The 27,453-nt window shown below is 42.7% G+C and overlaps 1 protein-coding gene across 1 annotated transcript in view; it reads left to right on the top strand.

The window, feature by feature from the left end:
- Positions 1–27,453, top strand: part of SLC35F1 (solute carrier family 35 member F1) — a 379,360-nt gene that overhangs the window by 297,909 nt on the left and 53,998 nt on the right. The window contains exon 3 of the mRNA XM_034765797.1: positions 17,270–17,397. Coding sequence (XP_034621688.1) covers positions 17,270–17,397 — 128 coding nt within the window. The remainder of the gene's footprint in view (positions 1–17,269; positions 17,398–27,453) is intronic.

Below are 27,453 nucleotides of genomic sequence, written 5' to 3'. Positions count from 1 at the left end.
CTGCCTACAATGGCATGTAGCCACTCTGCAAGTGCTAGTAGCAAATATCCCCAACAGCCGGTGATGGGACACTGGATGGGGAGGGCTCTGAGTTACTACAGAGAATTCTTTCCCAATGTTTGGCTGGGGGGGCGGGCGGGGTCTTGCCCACATGCTGAGGGTCCAACTGATCACCATATTTAGGGTCAGGAAGGAATTTTCCCCGGTCAAATTGGCAGAGACCCTGGGGGTTTTGGGGTGGCTTTTTTTGTTGTTGTTGTTTTTTTTGCACCTTCCTCTGCAACAGGGATCAGCAACCTTTGGCATGTGGCCCGCCAGGGTAAGCCGCTTGGTGGGCTGGGTCAATTTGTTTACCTGCCGCGTCTGCAAGTTCAGCCGATCGCGGCTCCCCACTGGCCATGGTTCACCGTCCCAAGCCAATGGGGCCTGTGGGAAGCGGCACAGACCAAGGGATGTGCTGGCTACCGCTTCCCACCGCCCCCATTGGCCTGGAGTGGCGAACCACGGCCAGTGGGAGCCGTGATCGGCCGAACCAGTGGATGCGGCAGGTAAACAAACCAGCGCGGCCTGCCAGCATGCTTACCCTGGCAGGCCACGTACCAAAGGTTACCAATCCCTGCTCTGCAACATGGATCCTTGGTCACTTGCAGGTTTAAACTAAAGTATATGGTGAATTCTCTGTAACTTGAAATCTTTAAATCATGATTTGAGGACTTCAGTAACTCAGCCAGAGTTTAGAGTCTATTACAGGAGTGGGTGGGTGAGGTTCTGTAGCCTGCAAGGTGCCGGAGGTCAGACTAGATTATCACAATGGTCCTTTGGGCCCTAAAGTCTATGAGGTAGTTGTATTAATCCACATAAAATAAGTACTTTTGCATTACATTTGCACCCCTAGTGGGCCAGGTAGCTGTGTGCTGCGCTGTGATATAGCTGTTTTCCTCTTAGCTGACTGAGATGGTATGCTTGTGGCACCTCATGTCTGTCTGACTGTGTTCACTCTTCACATTGTAGGCATGATTTTTGGACTCCTTTGGCCATCTTTAAATGGATGTCGTTGAGTGCTACTCTTCCAGCAGCTTGTATGTGGGTATGCCTGTACTGCGACTTTATCAGGCTTTTCATGCTAATGCATAAACTACCATCAAGGTTAATGACATGTTGTGGTCCACAACTATCTAAAGCAACTTTGGCAACAGTGGATGCACAGAGCTAAATTCATACACAGGATTTTCTTTCTTTTGACAACCTTACCACTGAGTACTTGTTTTTTTTACATCTAAAGTAACTTGGGCTGATCCTAATGTGTGCCTGATACTGGCCTTGGTGAACCTTTAGCCCAGGGATCGGCAACCTTTGGCCCGCGGCCCGCCAGGGTAAGCACCCTAGCGGGCTGTGCCGGTTTGTTTACCTGCCGCGTCCCCAGGTTCGGCTGATCGCGGCTCCCACTGGCCGCAGTTTGCCACTCCAGGCCAATGGGGGTGGCAGGAAGCGGCAGCCAGCACATCCCTCGGCCCGGGCATCCCTCCGCCCGCAGCCCTCATTGGCCTGGGATGGCAAACTGCGGCCAGTGGGAGCCGCAATCAGCCGAACCTGGGGATGCGGCAAGTAAACAAACTGGCACGGCCCGCTAGGGTGCTTACCCTGGTGGGCTGTGGGCTAAAGGTTGCCGATCCCTGCTTTAGCCCATAATAATGACAAGCATGTTTCATGGAGTTCTGCGTACCCTCTGCAATGCAGCAGAGCCTAATATTTTATGTGGCTTTAGTAGAGCCCTTTTCAGTGTCTTCCCTAATTTTCATTGGAAATGTCACTGGCATGAAGGAGAACTAGCTTTTCATAGAACACCCCCAGATCAAGCATTCTTCTGCTGGCCCTGCCACCGATGATCCTTCAAGCAGGCATTTCCAGGAGAGCTGAGTGCAACCTTCTAACATAGATTGATAACTGAACCAGTCTACATATTGTTACAGATTCTGTGCAGATTTAGGCATCCTGAAGCAATCCGGTCCTTAGGTATTCTACATTGGTTTACCACCCAGGTTGCCTGGGACCATAACAGGACATAGTGCATATTAGCATCTTGTGCATTTTCAGCTTATTTTCCCTACACTTTTGGTAGACTCATCTTTATTTCTGCCACTTTCTCTCTGACATAAACCTGCTACTTTTCTTTCTCCTTTGAAACAATCTGCTCTGACACTATCGTCAACTAGGAAAAACAATCACAATACCGGTGTTTATATATCCCTTCTGCTTATTCTTCAGACTCCAAACAGCCTATTTTTATTTAGGCACCAGGGGCTAGATCTATAAAGGGGCTTGGGCATTGCAATGCCTGCCTCCTGGATGCCCTGCCCTCTGTGGAATCCTCAGTCCCAACTTATATGGACAGCCTGGACACCTAATGAATGGGAAGCGTTAGATGCCTAAGGAAGGAATCCTCAGAAGCCAGCAAGTAGAATAGGGAGCTGCCTAAGGTAGCCAGGAGTAAAAATGCATAGGAAAGGGGCAGGGGTGGGGCCATAGGTTCCTATCCCCCATTGATCTGAGCCTTAGGCACCTGACAGGCCAGAGGGAGACACTCATTTCCGCTCAGGATTCTCAGCTTGGAACTTTCGTCTGAAATTAGATGCCTAAGCCAGGACTTGTACACGTACGTGTAGGTATATATGTGTGTTCAATTATAGCCTGTAGACTGGTGGTTGGGGCACTCAGCTGGGTTGTCAGAGACCTGGGTTCAAATCTCTGACAGAGAAGGGGGTTGAATCTACCCCCCAGGCTATATGATAACCTGGGATGGGGCTCTCTCCCATTGGAGCAGTTCCACTTTATAAATATTAATCAGGTCAGAGAGAAAAAGACTGTATAGCCTAGTGGCCAGGGTACCCACCTGGGATGTGAGAGAGTCAGATTACAGGCCCTGTTCCAGGAAATATTTATTTATACTAAATGGAGCACCCTCAACTGGAGACACTGAGAGAACCACCCCAAAATATCACTGGTTAGGGTACTCACCTGCAATGTAAGAAACCTGGGTACAATCCCTGCTCCAAATTAGGCAGAGAAGAGGTTTGAATCTATGTCTCCCACATGCCAGGTGGGTTATTAACCACTAGGCTACTGTGTATTCTGGGAACATCCCCACTCATGCCCATCCAAGCCTGCCAAATTCCCAACCTGCTCATCCCTGGCTGTCTTTTGTGCCAGGTCCAATCCAATAGCTTGCCACTGTGATTGGGACCTGCTAGGGAGATAGGCAGGCAGTCACCTAGTATGAGCCCCACCAGGGCATTGGCATGACTTAAGGCTGTGAGCAGCTCATTAGCTGTGGGGCAGTGGCAGTCCTTAAGCAGTTTTACATGTACCCACCAGTAGAAACCTAGATGCCTTGAGAACTGTAGGCAGCAGCTGAGCAGGAGGTTTGAGAATGTCATTGGTGGATTTAGGTCCCTAAAGATGCCGTTAGGCATCTAAGTACTTATGTGGACATAGCACTGTCTACCTTGTACCCGTTACCAGCCAGACTTTTTTCTAATAGAAGTATGTTTTATGTTTCATAGTTTATCTGTTGGTTCTAATTGCATGTCATGTACACTCCTTGCCTGATATTTCATGCCAACACTTTCCAATAACGATGAACACTTTGTTGGATCTGCTTGAGCTGCTGATGATTAATAAATAATGATACTGGGCATTTATTCTGTGCCTTTTGTCTGAAGATCTCAAAGCACTGTACAAATGGGTAGGTAACTATCATTATTCACATTGTCTTAGAAAAGGAAACAGTTTACATGAAAAATTTGCTGGACTAGAAGAACTCCAAAAAGTTATTTACACTAAAACTTTAAAAGTGAGTCTGGAGATTTTTATTTTTTTTTTTTTTAAACCAAACTCTAATAATTCAAAAAGGGTTAATATCAATCAAATTGCATAGCGTTCTTGTCACTGGCTGTGCCCTGAGATAGCACATAGCAATAACACATAGCACTGTCTGCCACCGAGGAAGAAATATGGATGTCACTAGATAGAAAGTCCTGGTGAGAACTATGTGTCATCAGCAAAATCCTTGACCATTTTATGGTAGTAGTCATATTTGTACTTTAAAAAAAAAAAAAAAAAAAAAAAGACATGATCAACAATCTCTAGAAACAAGATGGTGTCTAAAGGTTGTTAATTATGTCTGTTATGGTATTGCTTAAAGGCCAGCCAAGAATTAGGCCCCATCGTGCTAGGCACTGTACACAACTAGATTAATAGATGGTCCCTGTTCTGAAGGGTTTACAATCTGAAAACGGGTGCTGGTTCCAGCAACAGTCTTTGTGATGGATCAAAACCAAAGCCTCAGAGATTGAACCCTTTATATTTTGGGAAGATTCAGATGTAAATGCCCAGATCTGATGTCATCTCTTGTATTTCTGGTTCAAGGCCCTAACAAAGGATCAGTTTTCTAGGTCTGTTTCTGAGGCAGCAAAACCTCATGAGAACAACTCCTCATAAAACTTTTAGGAGGTAATAGCTGATCTGAATATTCAAGATGACTTTCAGTTTAGTAACTGAAAGGATTTCACACAAAGGGTACATACCATTTTTGCTTTGTGAATAACTCCTACTGATGTCAGTAGATCAAGGGCTATATGAACTAGCATTTCCTAAACTGCTAGCTAAATGAATACTTAAGAGTTAGTGGGAATAGTTAGGTATATTTAGATATTGAAATTCCAAAAGTTGAAGTAGGCATTACTACCTGGCTAGACACTAAATAGGATAAGAATTCTGGATGCAAGAATCATAAACAGTATCAATTATTAGAAATACACCAAAATCCCCCAAACACAGAAAAAAACTACTTTGATAACTGATAAACAAGGATCTCTAAAAAGAGTTCAGAATACATTTCCAGTATGTAGCCCTTTCCCAGAGCTAGGTTCGTATAGTGTAAAAACCTTGGCTTCAGGAGCATGATATTGCATAATGAAATTTGTGTTTTTGCAATACATAACAAGTGTAAGAGTGAGAGAGAGAGTGTGTGTGTCTCTGTGTGTAGGAGGTGTCTCACAATAACTGAGAAAAGCCACACACACAAAAGTTCAACCTAAGTCTATCTTGGTTCTGCAATGGAGACAGCAAGCAAGTGAAATGTGAAAACAAGTTGAGAAGTTCTCTGCTCTCCCAAAAGGCTTAAAGAAAGTGTGGTACACAATGAAAGCAGAACAGAATAAAAAACAGTCATGAATACATTAAACAGAATACACTTGAGTGTTTTGAAAAGCAAGAACAGAACAGCCTTGTAAGGAGATGAATTTTTCCTCGATGAGCATGAATAATTTGGTGACAGTGTTATCTTTAGTCCAATAAAACAAACAGCAGTTGTTGTTGACCCATCAATAATACAAATAAGTAAGGAGTAAACAAGCATCATGGGACCATATTAAAAAGCTTCTCAGAATAAGACCACAGACCTCCACAGCAGTGCAGCTTTTGAAGAGCTGCAAGTCTGCTGCATCATCCCGTTGGGTCCAGTGGGTCTAGGAACCAGGCCAGGATTTTTTTCATCTATGATAGCCACAGGAATACACAGAAATGACCTAGACCTTTTAGAGTTCAGGTTATAATATGGGGTGAAGTTCCACATAGCTGCTACACTGTCACTCCCTCATCTTCCCACCAGCTGGAATGGCAGCTTAGCTAACACAGATGTTATTCTATTATTGGCTAAATCCCCAGACAGGTATGTGTCCAAACCCTCAAAATACGTGAAAGCAATTGAAAGCAAGTCACGACTCTGAATGATAGTACCCTGTGACTGAGATTGCCTTACAAAGAAACCCGCCATTTTGACTGGATGATCCTGGTTCCAACCACCATCTCCTGTAGCCACTCTCTCATCCACATGATGCTCAGCTCCCATGCAGCAGGTAGGGGCAGGGGAGAATCATCATTATGTAGCTGTACTCCTCCAAGCAATCCTCTTCTGTGCATTGCGGTCCCTTCTGCTGTATAGCAAAAGGGGAGCATAGGGCTTCTGGTGACCTTCACTTAAATAGCAAGCTGTTATCCAGATTGCAGTGAAATAAATTGGATGGCTACGGCAGATGAGAAAAGGAAGGGCAATATGTTTAAACTCTCAAGCCTATCAGATCCATTATTCTACCCAGATACCAAATCCATACGCAAAGAATTAAATCTGTTTTTTTGACAAGGTCTCCTCTGCAGCTGTGGAAGTGAATGTGAGAAGGTTTCTACATGTGCATGTGTGGTTTTGGTAGGCCTTGCACAGATAAGGCCTCTTAATTTTCTTGTTCTCATTTTTAATTTTGTAAATCCTTCTTTGTGATGTAAAAATCATTTATCTTACAAAGCAGCCTACTTGTTGAATTGGAGCCAGCAGTGGCAAGAGTGCAGCTTTCATACTCTAGGAGATCTTCTGCATATAGGCCTCAGTATGTGCATGGGGAACACTGCAAAACTGTAGGTAAATCACTTATGAAAATAGTATGTGGGGGAGGGGGGGACACAAAATATAGGCCTAAACTCATCCTTCTTAAAGGGACCCCATTCTGTAGTAATAGTACTCTAGACAAACAGAACAAAAATAGATGGTCCCACACCCCCACCCAAGAGCATGTGAAAGTAGGCATTATTCTGTGCTCTCATACAAGTACATCCCCACAAGCACCACTGCATGTCCCATGGATTTGTTCTTATCAAATTAGACTTTGCATCTTCTGTTTTTCAAATTATTATTATTTGTGCCTAGGACCCCTAGTCATGGACCGGGGCCCAATAGTGGTAGGTTCTGTACAAACACAGAACAAAAAACAGATGGGCCCCCCACCCAAGATCATACAATCTAAATATATTTGTATAATGAAATTCTATATTTTCATTCTAAAGGCAACATGCATAGGAACAAAGTAGATTTGTGCCTCTTTTTGTTTGTTTATAGTGAATAGAGAGCATGAAACATCCGCTCCCCACCACAAAGAAACAACCAGTTTTTTTCTGCTTTGTTTTACCTGGAAATGTCACAATGTCTTACCTTCCCTGTTTCTGTTGTAGGTCAAAAAAGGTGGATTGGGAGCTGTCTGCATCCTTAGGAGGGGAGTTGTTGTATTCTTATTAATGATTCATTTTCTTACATCTGTTTACAAAATGTAAGAATTAAATAGCTGCTAACAAAACCCAATACAACATTTTAAGCACACTTTGTCAAAAATCACTTCATTTCTTAATTAGGACTTGGTGGTACCTGTCAAAGGTCACCTCAGTTGCTATCCAGTGTTCTTCATTGCCTGGCCAGTTCATATCACAAATGCATATGTGGTTGTTATCCTATTCACCACATGTGTATTTATCCCTTCTTTGCAAAGTATAACCGCATAATGCAGGCTCATACCAAGAGGGGGTTTCCCACTGGCCTTCACTCATCAGCCAAGTCTCACCCTCTGAGCTTTCCTTCTGAGCTCCTCCTTGCTTCCTGTTCCATTCACTTATATCTTCCCAATTACATCATTAGCCCAGTGATTACCACCCAGGTGCTCATTATCCCCCAACAGAAAGTGTTCAATTAGTCATAGCTGAGCCTGCAGCCTTCCTCATGCTGTAGCTACATCAGCTACCGGGGTGCTACTGTTCGTGCCCTGTGACACACCTTCCCCACCTTATTGCACCTGAAGCCTTTTCTTCCTTCCTGAAGAGGTAGTCTTTGCTGTCCATGCCATACCCTCTTTACAGAATTGGGATTTTACTGTGGGTTCCTGTGCCCTTTGGTGATGGCCCTCAGACCACCGATGAGGGTCTCCTGCCTTCCACCCACAAAAGGTACACTTAGAGGGTGGAGTTTTTCCCGAGAGCTCCATCTCAGCCCATTGGTCATCGCACCAATCACATCCCACAGACCTTTCCTCCAGTTTATTTGGCTTCAGGCCTATATCTACCCACATGAATTGTCTCTCTTGAGCCACCGTCTTGGGATCTCTCTTCCCCAATTTACCTTGCCCCTGGTTCGGAACTAGTGGTGTAAGTTCAGCCACCAAGGCTTCCTTGTCAGGACCCTCTCTCTCTTTGGCTTGTTCTTCATTCTGTGCCTTGCCCCAGGCTTGCTCCTTCTGGGAGTCAGCCCAGTCTCTGCCCGCCTTCTCCTCTAGATGTCCCTGAGCTAGTACTTCCTGCTTCACCACCCTCTTCTCGGGTTTCCCCCCCCCACAAAAAAGTCCTCCAATATGTTGCATTTTTCTGAGCTTGTTGCCATATGTCTAGGGACATCACACACTGGACCTGAAGGACTCCCTGCAGGTTCTACACTTGTGAAGCTTTTAGGTGGACCCACCAGTTAGGATCCCTTTCCCCCATTGTCTACCCTTTTTACATAAGGGGAATGAGGGCCAGTCTGTTCCTAACATTATCAAGTAAGGCAATGACTTTACTATCCCTACTCACGGCCATCTAAACTTTCCTTCTACTGCCACGGGGATAGCTGCCACTGGATAAATGCACTTTTCCCCATGTATGCATAGTTTCTTTTGCCCCCTCTTGTCACCTCTGCAGCCTAACCAGGTTGCTCTGCATGAGGGAACATGCTGCCGCTGAATCTACAATGCCATTGTCATTCTTTTTTCAACTTTGACAGGGATCGTCCTTATCCCAGTCCCCCCCACTCCCATTTTACACCTGTCCATCCACAGAACTCTGAAAACCCGCAGTCCATGTAGGGGCAGTCTCTTTTCACGTGCTCTTTTCCCCTGCACTGATAGCAAGCTGGTGTGTGGGCAGCTGGGGAACCCTTGTTTGCCCCTTGCATCCGCTTCCCAAGCTTCACTGCATGAGATTCTTCAACCTTCATTCCCCTGCCCTAGGTTGTAGGAGCTCTTTCCATAAACAGTCTGCCTCCGCATATTCCTGTTAACATTACCAATGCCTCTAATGATTCTGGCTGATGCCTCCGAACTTAGACCCTTGTAATCTTGGGGAGGCTATGTGTAAACTGTTACAGAATAACAGAGTCCATTAGGGACTCAATGTCCTATCTATCTGGCTATAACCATCAAGTGGCCCAGTCAGACAACTTCTGTGCAAATGCTCTGGGATGTATCCCACTGTTCCATCTGGTTGCTCTGAACTTTTGGTGGTATTCTCTGCTGACAGGTCCACCCTATGTAAAATCATGGCCCTCAGTGTATCATAATCCTTGGCCTGGTGCTCACTCATGGCATATTGAGCACCTGAGCCTCACCGGCCAGATAAGAGGCTAATCAAAGTGCCCATGCACCCTTGTCCCATTCAGTGCTAATGGTCACCCACTCAAATGTTAGTAAAAAGGCAACGAGGCCATCCCCTGAAACCATCTTTGTGACAGGGTCGTAGCTCACCACTGTGGCGCCTCCTCCTGGTCGTCTTGGGGAATTGGCTCAAACCAGTAGGGCGCCTCTTCGGCTTATTGGCTCCCAGTAAGCCCTCTCCTGATTGGCCGCGCGTCTACGCAGGCGCCTAGGCCTGCCGCAGCCCAGTCTCTCTGGGTGTGGGGTAATCGCCCCACCACAATCTTACATAGCCCCAGGCCCACTGTTAGATTTCCAGTTCCCTGACTGGAACTCACCAGCCTCTTCAGGAGCTGTTGCTGTACCTGGGCCTGCTCCTTGATGAATTCTTGTAATGTTCGTTGCTGCTCTGCCTGCCAACCTAGAAGTGTTTGCCTCTCCGCCTGCTGGGTTTTCTGCTTCTCCTTTTGTTGTTCCACTAGCCAGCACAACATCTCACCCATTGTGGCCGGTACTCCTACCTTCGTGCAGGTCACCCCTCAAGTCTCCTTCTCTCAACTGAGAGGGTTAATGATCCCGGATAAGCCCCAATGTGTCACAGGGCCCCTTGGTCACTACTTCACTGTCTAGCCAGTTCATGTGGTCTCATGGTCACAAACACACACCCAGTTGTTACCCTGCTCATTGTGTGTGTATTTATTTCTTCTTTGCAAAGTATAATAGTGTACTGCCAGATTACAGCAAGAGGTGCTTTCCCCACAGCCTTAACTCCTCAGCCCAGTTTCACCTTCTAAACTCCCCCTAGCTTCCAGTTCTTTCCACTTCTATCCTCCCAATTACATCATTAGACCAGTGATTACCACCCAGGTTCTCATAATCCCCCAACAGAAAGTGTTCAGTTGGTCATAGCTGAGCCTGCAGCCTTCCGCAGGCTGCAGCCACATCAGTGACCAGGGTGCTACTATTAGTGCCTGTCACAGTACCACTGATACACAGGCCCTCACTAGCATGCATGTAGAATCGAATTAACCCCCCATTCCTTCTGGCACTCCTTGGCATGCATGGAAGGGGCAGCAGAGGGGGAAGCAGGCATGCTGCTACACTCCATCAGGGGATGCAGCTCACCGCCCCATGTGCTTGGCCAGCTCAGGTGCTATCTAATGAAAATACTTGTAGAAAATAGCTATCTCACATATACCAAGAGAAGATTTCTTTCTTGGTGACCAATTTAGATAGGTCAGGATTAATAAACATAAATTAGCGCATCAAGGAAATGTTAGTAAAATAAATGATCATACTGGGGGCGTGGATCAAACAAAAATCATGAAATTAAGACAAATGCTAAATGTGACTGCCTTGGTATATATATTGTGTATAATAAATAATTATTGCATGCCAAGTGGTTTCCATGATCTGAACACAGTCCAGTCTGGCAAACCAAATAGCAGGAAATACAGCATGTGAATGAAAGCAAAAAAGAAGGAAAATGCAGTTTAATCAGGAGATTTTTGTCAGGAATATATTCAGTCCTGCTGAATCGGTGTACACTGCCCAGGTTGCCAGGGGTGAGCCTGACACCCTCAGTGAGAGCAAACCAAGCTCCAGCCCTGCTGTACACTTGCTTCATAAATTCCTTTCATTACTGCTGTTCACTGCTCAGAGCCTCCCCTTTTGAACCTGGTGTTTTGCAGTTTGGAATATCTCAGGAAAAGATAGAGCTTGTATCTGAGGTTAAACACCACTCTCAAAATAAGCATTTTTCTTTTGTGTTAAGTTCTGTCATTAGTCCAGAAAGGACGGTGAAAGCAAAAGAAACAGAGAGAAAATGCAACAACTGATAATATCAGCTAAAAGTGTAGCTGGTTTCATTTCCATCCAAACATTGCTTTGTCTATATGCTGTTCAGTCAGATGTCTTGTCAGTAGATTTGTTTTTAAAGGGAACGTACTCTGGCTAAGTTTGATTGAGCACCACAGACAGAGTGATTTATGGTTGGAAGCTGAAGCTGGTAACAAACACATCGCCAAAGCCTCACTGCCAAGGGGATTCCTTAAGCGATGTCTCTAGTCCATTTATAAAGTCTTTACACATGATGAAAGGATTCTGTGCTGCTGATTCTCAAGGAATGATCAATATTCCATGAAGAAAACCTAGTAATTGGTCTTGGACATTCTTATAATTGCAAACACATGTCTTTAGCAATTGATGCAGCTGATTCTGGACATGACAGGCATTTCTTCAGTCAATGCCAACTCAATCAAAAATCCATGTGTTTGGTTACAAACAGAGGATGGATATATCTATTCATCTTGGACTATGGATCTACCACTCCATCATTTAATCAATCTGCCCATCTCATCATTGGTTATGAAGTCTATCTGTGGTTCTGAAGTCCTTTGCAAAGTGTTTTGGTCTTCTGGATTTTAAACTGCTTAAAGTTTCTTAAAGAAAAAATGAGAAAGGGAAAATATAGATGTCTCCAATAACTTTTGTACCTATTCCACCCCAAAAGGTAAACAAGTTTCATATTGTCATAGCGTATCCTATTGTTAGGGACTCGCGAGTTCTCATGCTCACTACCATACTCAGAAATCTTGGAGTACAGAGCTAATTAAAACAGATCGACCCTCCAATGAAGTCTGAACTCCACATGCTGAAAAACTAGCTGTATTCCCATTTTTCTGCTCTGGTTTCTAGTAAAACTTTCAGTAGTAACATCCTGATCTTGATTGGACATCTCTGCTTGTAATGCACTGACTGGAGAAGGAAGATGTTTTCAGCATCAGGCCTAATTGGAACACCAGAGAGATCAAGACTTAGCCCATTGAGCATTAACTGAGATGAGTCTCCAAAATTCTGGAATTCCCAGACTAGCTAAAACAACCTGATGTGCCTCCTATCACCAGCTGGGGTCTCCACAATTTCTGTCTGGGTATACCCAGTCAAGGAATGGACTCTGCTCAACACAGAGAAGAATATAGTCTTAGGAGTCTCAAAGTAAGGCAATTATTTTTCCCAGGCCAGGATGAATACAATGAGGAGGAAAATACAGACTTCCAGGGGAGGCAATGAAGAACAATGGTGCTCTAAGAGGAGGTCCCACTATGGATTGCCATTCTTTTGGATTACAGAATGATTTTGGGGGGAAATCTTAGTCAACTTCCTCATCTTCCACTTCAGAGAGGTGTCAGAAGGGTAGCTACATTTCTTCCCCAAAAGGTTGACTAAAAAACTAGAACTCTTAGATAATCCTCAGCAAGTGTAGAATATAAATGACAAGCAGATGTCCACGAGTCCTGGCCTTGAAAAAATGCATGTCAGAGGATGTTACTGAGATTAAAATTACTACCAGTTCATCTCATGTAGGGAACACTTTGCAGAGGTTAACATCCAGGCTTGGAGCTGTCAGAGGTTACATTTCTACATGGGGGGTTCACATATGGACTCACAATGTTTGAGATGAGGGCGTGCTAAAGTAATAATAAAAGCCCTACAGTTTCAGAAGTGAGTTTGGACAGTCTAGGGGCTGACTGGGATGTAGATTTGGAAATTTCTGTTGATGTGCTTAAGTGCAGAGTAGAAGGCACAATATGGAAAAAATCACCTTTTGAATTTACATTTATTGACTATGTAGCACAATTTATCCTTTACATGCATTGGGGCCCTCTTAGTTATTTTTTTAAGTAATAATGATAACTGTTGGCAATGGGCAGGCACCCCAACATCTCTATTACCTTGGTGTAGAATTCCCTAAAAAGAGAGGCTTTTGGAATAATGTATGCACAAGGAGAAGCTTTATTTTAGATATAAGACTTGGAGTAAAAACCAGAAATATTCCTACCAGCTCTCCTTAGTTTTAACAGACAGCTGAGTAAACATCAGAACCTGTTTCTGTGGACTGACCTCATGGCCAGATGATTGTCTCTCCAAAGGTGGAAGTCTAGCCAGGGAGCAAACTGAGAATTGGTAATATAGACCGTCAGAACTGACACCTCATGAACCTCTGGTATTTGAAAGAGAAGTGAGCCTTGGGACTCTTGTCATAGATTTCATAGAATATCAGGGTTGGAAGAGACCTCAGGAGGTCATCTAGTCCAACCCCCTGCTCAAAGCAGGACCAATCCCCAGACAGATTTTTTTTTTTTTTTGTCCCAGATCCCTAAAGGGCCTCCTCGAGGATTGAGCTCACAACTCTGGGTTTTAGCAGACCAATACTCAAACCACTGAGCTATCCCTCCCTTCTATCATGGCCATTTATTATGTTAATGATTGATAGTAGAGTTGCAAGTAATATGAAATATAGTGTGCAGTATTGTTGAACTACACTTTTTGTTACCCAGCAATGGTGTAGATATTTCTAGTCTATTTACTCATTTAATCTCCTCTGTCTTATTTCTGCTTTTCTTGAACTTGGGTTCTGTTGCGACCTTTGCTATTCTTTCATTGATTTCTTAATGTATTTTCTTTTTTTCAAAATGATTGTATATATTACATACATATTACAAAATCTTGTATTGTACATTATCCTCTGTTTAACTTCCTCCTCTCAGTTTGTGATACTAAATCAAGACAATACACATTAAATCACACAAAAAAGAGGAAGAAAGGAGAAAACATGTTACCCTTGGTCCATTGGGGGTCAGTTTGGTAAAGAGAGTCTATATTGTGTTGTACAGTAATTTAAGCCATCCTGGTCAGATTATGTGTATCCATCTTATCTGATATGTAAATGTAATTATTTAAAGCCATGGTAATCTATTTCACCATACCTGACCCACTTTGGTTTGTTTCAGAGCAAATGATTTGCTGTTCATGACTTACCAGTGCAAGCTAATGCTTTTTTTATGTCTTAAGATTCTTTATTTCAGCCTTTATTGTAATTTTCCATTAATTTCACAAGTTTTCCAGTTGATGCGGGGAGATCTATGACTGAACTCCCAGTAGCATTGATAGTAGTCAGCTGTGTAAACTTTCCTCCCCACTGCATTTATAAGACAATAGACCCCTTCACATTTAAATTAGTTCAGTGTGATGTCAACTCCACTGATGCTCAACTCACTTCCCAATAGTACTATTTATAAAACAGAAAGAGGGCCCTAATGTAATTGTAAATAACTTTGCCCTGAATTTAGCAATCTAAAGTTACTGAAGCACTTCATATTTTGAGAGAGTCTTGATCTTTCAATCTAAACCACTTTTTTCCGCCTTGGTCTTTTCTTTCGTTCTATTTCAAGCACCCCATATCTCTGGAGCACAGGAATTAAGCCCCAATTCAGAAAACAGTTGAAGCATGTGCAATGAGATTTCAACAGCTTCTCAAAGTTAACTTCATGCTTATGCGCTCCCCTGAATAGGCATGGATTTAAGCAGGTGTTCAGGGACACCCTTAAGAGCAGGCAAAGGAGGATGGATGTCCTGGGTGCCAACTTCCAGGGGTACCACATCTGGGGTTGGCCTTGCAGGTGCTTAAGTGCTTTGCTGAAACAGAACTTTAATATTGACAAGTATCAGCATTAATTCCCCCACTAATACTGCAGCACACTATGTGACTCAATGAATCCTACAATGTTCCAGAACTTGATTTCATTATTTTTAAACTCTCTTTAAAAGTAAGGGAAAATATCACTTCAAAGCTTTAATATGCCTTTTCATTACACTGGCACTTTTCAATGCGGTGGTTTAGGGTATGTCAAATCATTTTGGCACTTTAACTTTTTGGGATACATTTTCAAAATCCTGGGAAAGGATTTACCTGTGTGACTTGCACTGATGTTAATCACGTGGCTAAATCCCCAAGTGCTGCTTTGAAAATTCATCACTTTCATGTTCAAAAAATAAGCAGACTCAAAGGAAAAAGTTACTCTGTTTTGCATCCTCAAATCAACACAGAGGTATAAAGTTATAGCATGTTTCAAATATATTGTGCTATGCAGCATCATAAACCAGAGTGTTTTTGCAGCCAAAATCACTTAAAGCACAAAGGTTAATGGAAATGTCTGATGTAGTAGAAGGGACCAACTCATTCGAATCCAGATTCTTAAATTACTTATTGGATGTCATCTGAGCAAAGTAATCACATTCCTGACTCCTGCTGTTTCTGTGCTTCTTTCTGCAAGTAAACAAAGTCTGGTCTTAACCTACCAAAAGTTATATTCTCAATGTCAATGCCAGTATAGCAAATAATTAGGATGCTGCCTCATGATACCCCCATTGCAAAGAGTGCGTGTGAGTGTATTTCTTAATGAACAAACGTCCTATGAATCACAGGTTTGGTTGGGGAAAATGCTCAGGATGAAATCCTGGCCCCGTTGAAGTCAGTGGCACCACTCCTATAGATTCCAATTAAGCCAGTTTTTCACGTCCAAGCTTTTGGATGAGTATCTGAAGTATTTGCCTCTTTCATCTGCAATGGTAGGTTAGAATTCTCATGAGATTTCAGAAAGTCCTCCTCCAGGTTGTTCCAGAAATGCCAAGAGGCCACCTTTTCTTAGGAGATGGTAGCACATCTGTTACCCGTTTCAGCTGGAACCTAGAAATCCATGGGCACACATGACAATGAAGAATAATGGGGGTGCAGTTGGGAAAGCCAATGAAACTTTTTCAAATCTTTTAAAAGTTTTGGTGTCTATTTGGAATAATGTTCAGTTTATTTTTTATCCTATTTTGCCCATTGGTAATTGTGGTTACAGCTGACACTAAAAGGATTTGTGGAGACACACAAAAATATTAAATTGATGGAACTTTTTCTAACTTCCCAAATGGTTCTCGTTCAGGTCAAGCTTTATCACAGTGGTTCAGGTCAACTCTAATATCCATATTTAGACTATAAGCTCTTTAGGGCAGTGGCTGTCACTTACGATGGGTTTGTACAACTCCTCACACAAGGAGGTCCCAATCATGATTGGGGCCCTGCAGGTGCTACCACAGTGCACATAAATAATAGGGTTATCTGTCCCCGGTGAATGTGTGTTTGGTTTCTTTTGAACTGAGAACAGTAATAATCCTTGGCCCAACATTAGAACTGTCTGACCTTGCCGAAGTTATGGATTTGATCTGCAAGCCATGTTGTGCTGACAGTCTTCACGTAGTAGAAATTAAGTATTGTGTGACTGACAGGATTCCATTGCCAGGGCATTGCAGAACAAATCTGGTTGCTCAAAAATTGATTTTGGAAGCAGAGATACCAGTCACGCAAAATCTGTTTGTCTCTGTGAAACCTTTCTCTAAATTAGTCCAATGTTTTTGAATCTGCACCTAAGATCACAATAACTTTCCTTTAAACTTCATAATAAGCCTGATTATTCTGTTACTGTTCTGCTTGGTTACTCTGATACCCTTGCATACTGTTGGTCTCCTACTTTAAGTGAGAACCTCTTGCATCATGTTTTACATTGTATTTATTATTCTGTAGTCATGACTTGCATACATAAACTGAACAATAAAATATTCTTAGGAAATATTACCAAAAATTGTTTACGTTCAAATCATTGTTCATGGCAAGTTTTTAAAACCCAAGTGAACTGAAAACCCAGGCAACCAGCTTGCTTTGTGGTGTTGAATTGCAAGATAAATAAGGTGTTAGTTTTTACCTACTTAAAATACCTTGTAAATATTTGAGTTTTAACTATAACTCAAATATAGTTATTTGTAATATTGGAGGGAGGGATAGCTCAGTGGTTTGAGCATTGGTCTGCTAAACCCAGGGTTGTGAGTTCACTTCTTGAGGGGGCCACTTAGGGATCTAGGGCAAAATCAGTACTTGTTCCTGTTAGTGAAGGCAGGGGGCTGGACTTGATGACCTTTCAAGGTCCCTTCCAGTTCTAGGAGATAGGATATCTCCATTTATTTATTTATATTTAAGTCACAATCTGGATTTATGTTCAATTGAATCTATCCACTAATTTGATTGCAAAAGATTCTATAGTATAATCTCTCATGAGACATAGTTTGTTGTGGGTGTGTTTCTAACTCTTTATATGTAATTGTATGTTTGTTTTTATCTACCAACACAGGAGAAGAAAACTTGTTGGCAATTTTGAAACGGAGATGGTGGAAGTACATGATCCTGGGGATAATAGATATAGAAGCCAATTACCTGGTAGTCAAAGCTTACCAATACACCACTCTTACTAGTGTACAGGTGAGTACTCAGATGATTTCCTCTCTCAGGGTTTGATTCTACACTAAGTTAATGGTAAAGTCCCCATTCACTTCAACAGGGCAGGATCAGGAACCCAATTCCTTCTTTGTCTTCCTCTTTATGATGTCTCACACTCATAAAATGATGTCTTTTTTTGTTTCCATCTTTTGCTAATTTTAATGCTGACCATTCTGCAACCTGTAGAAAAAGAAAATGTTGTGTAAATTATTCATTCTCACATGTTTGGGGCTAAACTACTTGGCTTGGTCCTTTAATAATATATTTTAAAGAGTAAATACCCATTTGCGTAGACTCAGTTTGCAATTGGAAAATTACAACCACACTTTTCACTGTCCTAAATCAAGTAATCACATGCATTTATTTCAGGCACAGTTTGCCCTCTCCAAAAATCACCAAAAACTCCCAAAACAAAACCCCATAACTCTCCCACACACACACACACACACACACACACACACACACACACAATAGGAACAGTCTTCTTTAAAGGTATAGCCTGTAAATTTTAAAGACTTAGGTTTTTTCCATTGTAGTGGAGAAAAAGTAATAGAAATTCATAATGGAAAATGTATATCTCTGGACATAGCTACACAAATTGATGTTGATCATTCTGAAATAAAACACATTTCCACTCTATATAATGTCTAAATAGCATGGCACCCTTAGATATTCTGATCGTATTTACACCTTACTTGCTTGAAACTTACTATAAAGCCAGTAAAATAAATAAGCAGTAGTTAATGTCCTGAAAAAGCAGAGATAATTAAGAACATATTTCTCCCATGGTTGAGTGAGCAGCGTGGGTAGAAAAAAACGAATTGTGCCTGAATAAGAAGCAAGAATGAGGGAAAACTTTGCAGTTTTAAGGATTATATGGAACATTTGGAATCAATGTGAGCAACTATAAGTGCTTCTGCTTCCAAAATTTGGCTTTCAGACTTCTTTGAAACACAAATACATATTTAAAATTACCTGTAGCACCTTTTCAAAGGCAACTACTGAGAACTTAATAACAATCCTCCTCCCACCCCCCACAACACACACATAACTCTGTTATTTTATACCTAGTGGAATGGAAAAATCTATCGTAATAAAACCAAAATCAATACTGCTACTTTTGTATAGATCTCCCTGAGCAAGTTTCTACACTACATATATGGGTACACAACCCCCTGTACTTGGTCTTTATAGGTCTTTGTATCTGTCTATGTATCTACCTTTCTCATTCACCCATATAAATGTGCTTCAGCAGCCTGGTTTGTGAATTATTTGTCCAGTTCTAAAAACTGGGTAAGTACCTAAAATAATTAATTGAAATATCATAAATGTTGTCAAATTAAATACTTGATGGAATTATTTGACCAGCTCTGTGACAGATTTAGTGATATAATCAATTTTTGTAAAAGCTTATTTTTTGCTGCCACATTGCATCGTGATCTCCCATCCAATTTGCTGCCCACTGAGACCCCAATATTTCCACATTTGTACGTCTCACTGAATATTTTTGAGCTTGAATTTTCCTAAACTGAATTTTCTTTTGTTGTTTATTGCCCATATTTCTAGTTTCTCTATGTCCCCTTGCATCATTTATCCTCACTGGTGTTCACAGCTCCTCACAACGTTGTCTCATCTATTCATTTCATTAAGCTACTGTTGTTTCATTAACACTTAGTTTCTGCCATGGTGGATCTTACCCCTATGGAGAACAGAGAAAGAGGGTAGAGCTAGGATCCTCACTCTGTCCATGCTGAGGGAGGTGGTGAAGGTGGAGATAGGAGAAATGCCATAGAAGAGAGACTGCTGGCCCTTTTAGTCCTCTTGCACACAGAGGTGGTAAAGGGATTCTATCCTCTTTCCTGCATGACTTGGAGGAGAGAAAAGCTGGACATTCAAATGCTATGTGGCCTTTTGCCAAGAAAAGGAGACTGTAGTGTCTCCCATTCCCATAGCTGCCCTGGATTGTCTTAGGGCTTCTCCACACATTGAGTTATTCAGAAATAGTGATTTGTGCTTTCAATTCACACCCTAACTTAATCCAAATTAACTTTCAAGTGTAGACGAGCCCTAAAAGCAGACAGCCTGAGGTGAGCATAAATCAATGGGTTGAGATGAGGAATGAACAAAATAAGACATTTCATGAATTGTGGCCCAAGTTTTACTATACCCAGGAAATATCATAAAAATAGTGTATCATTAAGCTTGAACAAAAGTTCCCTGGTTGCTGACAGGGAAAGAAGATGGAAGAAGGGAAGTTGGTTAAGAGATTGATGAAATCAAGCTGTTCCAAGGAACTCATTTATTAGAAAGGGAACAGGACTATTCTCTTCAGAGCATCTCCTATGAGATGCTGCATGCCATCAACACATAGTGGGAGGCGTTCAGTCCTTTTCAGAAATGGTCCTAAGAAACCTTGGGTCAGACTTTCAGCTGGTGCAAATCATTACAGCTGAGAATCTAGCCCTTTGACTGTGTTTAATAAGTATCTTATTCTGGACAGATTTTACACTCAGTCTTCACTGACATGCAGAGAATAAGTGTATCGTTGCACTTTTTTAACAGCTTGACAATGACACTTTAATGAATGAGAAATCTTTCACTATTTTTATAGCAGTGGTACATGGACCATTTCAGTAGAAAATCAGCTTTACAACATACACCCTTTATCACATGGAGTCTCTGCTCCATCATGCAAAACTAACGTGTAAATGTACTGAGCTTGGGGTGCTTTTAGGAAAGAAACATCAGGCTGCTCCCAGCAAAAATCCAAAGCTTAATTAGAAAATTAAACCTTTAATAAAACCAGTTTGCTGTTTTAGTTTCAGTTTACAATTCCAAACCCTCTGTGGTAGTGTTTGCCAAACAACATTATGCATTTTAGGATTGTCAGATTTTCCAGTGTAAACAGGAATTCAATCTTGTTTCTATGCATGTTATCCCACAGTATCTGTGAGAAAGACAAAATGCCACCCCTCTTTCCCCACTGCCCAACACTCACACATCCCCTAAAACATCCCCTTATAGACTTCGGTCTTTGGGCTAGAATAGAATGGGGTTTCTAGTGAGTTTTTCAGATACATTTCATAACATCTGTTCAGAACTGCCAGTTGTTCAAGCTAATGGGGTTACACTGGCATGAATGAGAGGAGAATGTGGCCAGATCATTAACTTCTGGATGTGCTTCTGATTAAATATTTCAAAGTTCTTCCACAGTCACTGTCTGACAGTGAGTTGTTCAGTTCAGTTGGCTCCCCGATGCACCATTGTGAGACTAAAACAAAACAGCGTTATGTCTACTACCACAATATTCTCTCTTTTTAAAAATATAAATGTCAGGAGACTCATACTGTAGAGTAGGTTGTGTATAACACTTTGGTTTAAAGCCACTCTGAATTTCATATTTTACATGTCAGGGTTCAAGCCAATCACTAACTGCCTGGAGTTAGGAAGAAATTTCCACCAGGGCAGATTATTATGTAATTTTCCATTTCCATCTTCCTTTAAACATCTGGTATTGGCCAAGATTAGAGCAAAGGATACGGGACTAGAATGACCATTGGACTCACCCAATATGGCAGTTACTGTGTACCCAGAATGCAGTATTTACATTGTGCCTCCGGCATCTTGGCACTGTGGCATAATAGTCATAAAATCAGTCTGGCCCTCTTATGGTTTCAGGCTGTCCTTTGTGTATCTACAGCATGGCCACTGAGGAATGGCCTGAGGGCAGCAGATGCTACCCTACAGAAAAGCTGTTCCTTCCCAGCTGATATGTCTCATAACCATGTTCTCTCATTTAAAAATTCCTGCAGCGAACCAAGAAAAAGGGCAGTATGGTTTGGAGCAGAGTAATTCACCCAATCGGTAAATTTGAACACACCAGAAACTGGCCATTCAAGATGCACCAGTGTACTATAGTCTATAAGTAGATCACATTTAATTGTCTCAGACAGCTGAGTCCTGATTCCCAAATAGCTATGAACTTGTAAAATATTTTCTATTTTGCTGTGATAAATTAATCTAAACTGCATTGAGTGGTGCAGTCCTCTCGCATTTCAGCTGTATCAGGTGTATAGAGCATATCTAATAGTCCTGTGTGCATTCGAACCAACTCCCTTAGGGCTGACTTTAAGATTATACAGTTAACTTTTAGGACTGTATGAGGTATTGCTTTCCCTATTTATCTTTGCTGTTTTTACATGTCCCTGGTGTAGGTCTATGGAAGGTTTAATAACTATTCAAGAGATGTTTTAAGTACAGTTAGAGATACCACTTTCCACTTCAGATAAAACTCTTTCCCCCAAGGTAATAAGAAGTTCTGAATTTCTTTGTTGTTTAGGTCTAGACTCAGTATTCACATAAAGTATATTTTTTTGAACTTCAGTTCCTGGTACTGTATTTACAAGATATTACATCATGCTCATCTTGCCAGTCTTATAAAGTTTTCTGTTAAACATATTGTGTGTGATACAAATATACTTAACTTTGCCTTCCAGCTCAGTTCTTCTCCATTTTATCATACAGCATTATGAGACAGATTCTGCTCCCTCTCCCCGTTTATTCACATTCAGTAGTACTTTTTTTTCCCAGCAGGCAGTCTCATTCATTTCAATGAGATTGCTTGCAGAGTTTGATGTAATTCACCATGAGTAAGGGATCTGGCTCTATTTCCTTAGATGAAATACCCTTTCCAATCTGATTGGCCTCATAATAACGCCCTATCTTTCTCCAAGATGGTAGATCATTCAATCTCTTTAAAAGTTTATGTGCTTTGTGATGCTGGCAGGAAACAAACTTTGAATACATGGGTGCTGAACATTTGAAAGTCTAGCTTTGAGCTCTTTTGAAAATCTGGTCCCAAATGTCTAAAGACTGAGAATCTCACATTCATTTCCAAAATCCAGTCTTCAGCACAGCAGCCAAATACCAACTCATCACTTAGGCCAGCCCTAATTAGTCCCTGAGTCTTATCTACATGCAGTGCTGTTCTGTTGTATTATCTGGTATTAATTGTTTTCCTTATTCTACATCAAACAACTCTTTAGGCTGCTTCTTCAAAGCTCTCTGCCACAGTATTATAGTGTATGCATACAGAGCCACCAAAAAAAAAAAAACGTTGCAGAAGGGAGAGCCATTTTTCTAAATGGTAATTTATCTGGTAATGTATTCCTTGGGCACTCAAGCCTTTGACTGGCATGATAAAAACGAAGATAATAAAACCTCGGATTTATAGACATCTGGAGACCAACAATAAAAGTATGTTCTTTGAGTTATTTTCCCTGTAGGTGCTTCCACTTCAGGATGTGCGTGCCTCCGTGCATTGCTGGTCAGAGATTTTGTCAACAGTGTCCATTAGCCTGCCACTGTGCCCTGCACAGTCTTGTGCTCCAGAGCGAGGACACATATATAGGAAGGGCAGACGCATTGTGGCTCCCATTCCTTCTCAGTTGCCTGTGGCTTGATATGAAATGTCACAATGTCCATTTTAGCTATCCATGCAGCTTGCTGTTTTCTTCTCTTAATTGTTCTCTTTCTTTTTTCCTTAACTTTTCTTTATGTTTGGTTATTTAGCAAAAATGTGTGCTTTGGGGCGGTGGGGTGGGGGGAGCAGCATTCTGACTCATCCTCCTCTAGCCTCCTAAAATGTTATGCCCAAAAGTCTGGACTTCAAACCCTGTCAGACCTGCACCAGGTCTTTTTCCTGCAGCAACAGGCATTCTATCTGCCTCCACTGCCTTGGAGAGACTCACATCCCTTCCAAATGTAAGGTCTGCTCTGGATTCAAAAGCAGATGAAGAAAATGGAGGGAGGACCGACTAAAACTCCATCTTCTAGAGCATTTTCTATGACCCACAGGATACAAATCTCTCTACCCCCATATTTTGGCTTCACTGCCCAGTGCACCTCTGTGAATATTTTTGCTCTGGTAAGCAAAGACCTTGGGGATCCTTCAGAGTTGTCCAGACAATTTAAAAAAGAGACCCCGTTCTCCAGAGGAAGAAACCAAGAGAAGGGCTAAGTCACCTCTCAAACTGGAACCAAGGAGACTAAACGACCTGGCATGTGTACCACTGATGCTTCTATCTCCTAGACTACCGAGATCTGGCACTGACTAAAAAGACCAGGCCGCATACTGAGAAGCCTTCTAGTAAGCAACCTCAAGTAGTATTACTGTCAGTACCAGACCCAGTGCCCCTGAAGTGTTACTCGCACAAAATTCTCTGTTACACACACTCTAAGGCACCCAATTTTAACCTACATTTGTTGCCCGCACACTCTAGGACATCCCACCTCTACCTAGTGCCTAGGGCTCAAGGCGTAACCCTGTTCATTTAGGCACCCCCACTCTTTCCCAGTTCCTAGGGCTCCAGGCAAAAGGCACCTAACTTTACCCTTCTGTGGGCTCTGGGCTCTGCTCCTCTGTGGGCTCAGAGCAAACACCCGTTCCCTGTGGACTGAGAGCAAACAACCATTCCCTGTGGACTGAAGGCTTAATCTTTTGCAGGTTTACGTGTCTTTTACCAGTGAAAGAGCCTTACACCGTAATTACCTACTTAACCTCTATTTATTACCAATCACCAAAACAGAATGCACATGGTAAGCATACAATGCTCACCACTCCCAATAAGGCTGATGTACTTTTCTTGATGGATAGTCAGGATCAGGTCATCTGGGGAACGCCAGCTTCTGCACAGTGTCATTGGCAAGGTGTGGAGGTCTGGCAGCTCTGATCTTGCCCTGGAGTTGGAGACCAATTCTGGATCTCAGGAGTTTGAACACCTTCATCCTCTCTCAACAGTTCAGAGTGGTAACCCTACCAGAGATAATTTCCTCATTGGAAATTGGAGATTGGTTTGTCTCCCTTGATTTTCAGGATGCTGGTTTGTTTATTATAGCCATACACCTGTCCCACAGACATTTTCTATGCTTCATCATTGGCAGAGACCACTACCAATACAGTGTCCTACTTTTAGGCCTCTCCACTAGCTCTGGGTCTTTACCAAGATCCTCTCAGCCACAACCGCCCATCTCTGCCAGATGGAAATAATTATCTTTCCCTACCTGGATGACTGGCTTGTAAAGAGTCACTCATTTCTCAGCAACCAACAATATCCTACCCCTATTCTTCCACTTAGGCCTCAGCTTCAGCTTGGAAATGTCAGCTCTCACACTTACACAATGAATCACCTTAACTGGGCCTACTGTGGCCTTCACTACCACCAGATCATTACCCACACACAGGTTTGCTACAATGTCCAGCCTTATTTCCACAATACAGTAGAGCCCACAAGTCACAGTGAGGGCTTGCCTTCAACTCCTGGGCCACATGGCAGCCTATATGTTTGTAATATCTTTTTGGCAAGACTACACTCCTGCTATCTTCAAACTTGGCTGAGAACAATCTAGGCATCCAACAAACAAAGTCTATCCAAGCAGGTATCAATACCTCAAAGGGTTCTCAACTGTTTCAATTGGTAGAAGAATCCACAAAAGGTCTATGTGGGACTTCCAATCCTGCATCCCCACCCTCCTGCGAAAATCATCACAATAGATGCCTTCCTGCTAGGCTGGGGTGCATGTTTTCAGGAGTTCACAGCTCAAGGCAAATGGACCCAACATGAGACCACGTTCCATATCAGGGCAGTCCATTATGCCTGCCATCATTTCTTACCCCCATATCAGGGCCACTTGATCAGAGCAATGCTGGACAACAGAGCAGCAATGTATTATATAAATCATCAAGGAGGAATAAGATGGAGAAAAGTTGTTCTCTCTTGCCACAGAGGACAGGCAAGAGGCAATGGGTTCAAACTACATCACAGCAGATTTTAGATTAAATCTCAGGAAAAGCTTCCTAACTATAAGAACAATAGGACAATGGAACAGACTGGAGGTTGTGGAAGCTCCTTCACTGGAGGTTTTCAAAAGGAGGCTGGATAGGCATCTGTCTTGGATGGTTTAGACACAACAAATCCTGCATCTTGGTAGGGGGTTACACTAGATGACCCTTGCAGTCCCTTTTAACCCTATGATTCTATGACCTTATGTGCAGAATCCATAAAACTATGGAACTGGTGCATATCTCACACATAGAGATCTCAGTGGATTACCTACCAGAATTGCAGAACACTGTAGCAGATTCTCTGAGAAGACACTTCCACCAGGACCACAAGTGGGAGCTGAACAATGAGGTACTTCAAAAGATTTGTCTTACTTTGAACCTCCTGGATGCAGATCTCTTCCCAATTCCATCCAATATGAAGTGCTGATGGTTCTGCTCGAGGCTGGACTAGGGGGGTGGGGGGGACACAGTCGTAACTCGTTAAGAGATGCTTTCATTATCCATTTGTGTGTGTGATGTATAGTTGAATTGAGTATATGTGCTTTTATGAGGAGAGATGTGCAAACTGAAGTGGAGATGGTAATGAAAAGCATAATAAGCCACTATTTAGGCTGAATTTCTGTATATATTTAAGCACGTCTATACTATTGTGTACAAACATATGCCTCCTTTCAGCGTTAAAACAGTAGAAACAGGATAGACCCTTGTTACATTACAGTAGGTGCATAGGGTAGGATCCACAAATGTATTTAGATGCCTAAACCTTAGGGGTCTACATCTTGGGTATTGTAACAGGGTTTGCGACCCGCCCCTCTTCCTGGGGCCCACTTGCTGGCCCCAATAAGGCTCAGAGAGGCTTCAGGGTTGTGCAACTCCCGTGTCTTTATTTACTTAAGGTTATCCCACCACCAGTGTCCATCTATGGACAAGCTTTACAGGCAGAGTCAGCCTTCAGCTAGGAGGTCTCCAGCTCCCTCCCTGACTGAATTCTCCCTTGCTGTCCCCTGCCTTCTGGCTCCCTCCCAGCCTTTATAGCCCTTGGCTTGTCAGGCCAGCAGGTGTTGCCAATCCTCAGACCAGCATCAGGCCTTTTCCATCAGCTCCAATCTGCTTCCCTTGATTGGAGCTGACGGGGTAGGGGCTAATTAGGTGCTTTTGCACCAGCACCCTGCTATAGGTATATACACCTCTGTGCCTGTTTTGGCTCCTCTGTAACCCACAAAATTCCTGCCTAACCCTGCAGTGGGCCTAAACTTACTCAATATCTAAGTTCCCTCTGTGTCTATGTTTCTGCCCCTGATCATGCTTCTGGATGCCTAACTGCTGCCCAAGCCCCAGAATGAATCATGAACCAGGAGATGATGGGCGTTTGTCCGCTTATCTCGTGTGCAGAGTCCAATCCTGTAGCCTCTGAGCACACCTACTAGATTGGTTCCCATTCAAAATGTGACTAGAGGAGCAGGTGGTGCACACCTTGTAACTTTTAACCCAGTGGTGAGAGCACTCACCTGGGATGTGGGTTACCCAGGTTCAATCCCCCTATCTCTAGGAGATGGGGAGAAAGGATTTGAATAGGGGGGTCTCATGAAGGTGCTCTAACTACTGAGCTTTGAGATATTCTGTTTGGGCTCCCTCAGTCTCTCCTGGTGAAGCTATTCTACTGTGTATAAATAATGAGTCATGGAGCAGGAGGATGATACCTGGGGTCTCCCACCTCCCAGGTGGGTGCCCTAACCACTGGACTACAGAATCTTTCTCTTTCTCTGGCCCAGTGACTATGTAAGTATTTATCCACAGTGGAACAGTCATAGAGAGAGAGAGAGAGAAATTCCCATTTGTGAATCATTAAGCAGAGATAGGTGCCTCCCTGCAGCCCTGACGTAGGCACCCATCTCCAAAAGAGGGGTGGGATTTAGGACACGCCTCTCCTCAGCATCTCCCATAGGCTAGGTCAGGTGGCTCTCTGCCTAGCATGCTGGCTTTTGTAGATCACATTCTTAGGCACCTCTCTCTCCCCATTCATTGTATAAGGAATCTAAATGCCTAAGTGGATTGCAGTTTTGTTCCTGCGATTATTCTAGGCACCAAAAAATTAGGCTCTGTGACACTCTGTGTTGCAGTGCCTAAGTCTGTTGATGGATCTCACCCATAAAGTCTGATACTGATGCCACTGAAGTCAATAGCAAAACTCTGAC

Source organism: Trachemys scripta, chromosome 3 (genome assembly GCF_013100865.1).
Source record: "Trachemys scripta elegans isolate TJP31775 chromosome 3, CAS_Tse_1.0, whole genome shotgun sequence".
Lineage (NCBI taxonomy): Eukaryota > Metazoa > Chordata > Testudines > Emydidae > Trachemys > Trachemys scripta.
Note: the sequence above shows the minus strand (reverse complement) of the source record. Positions and strands in the feature narration are given on the sequence as shown.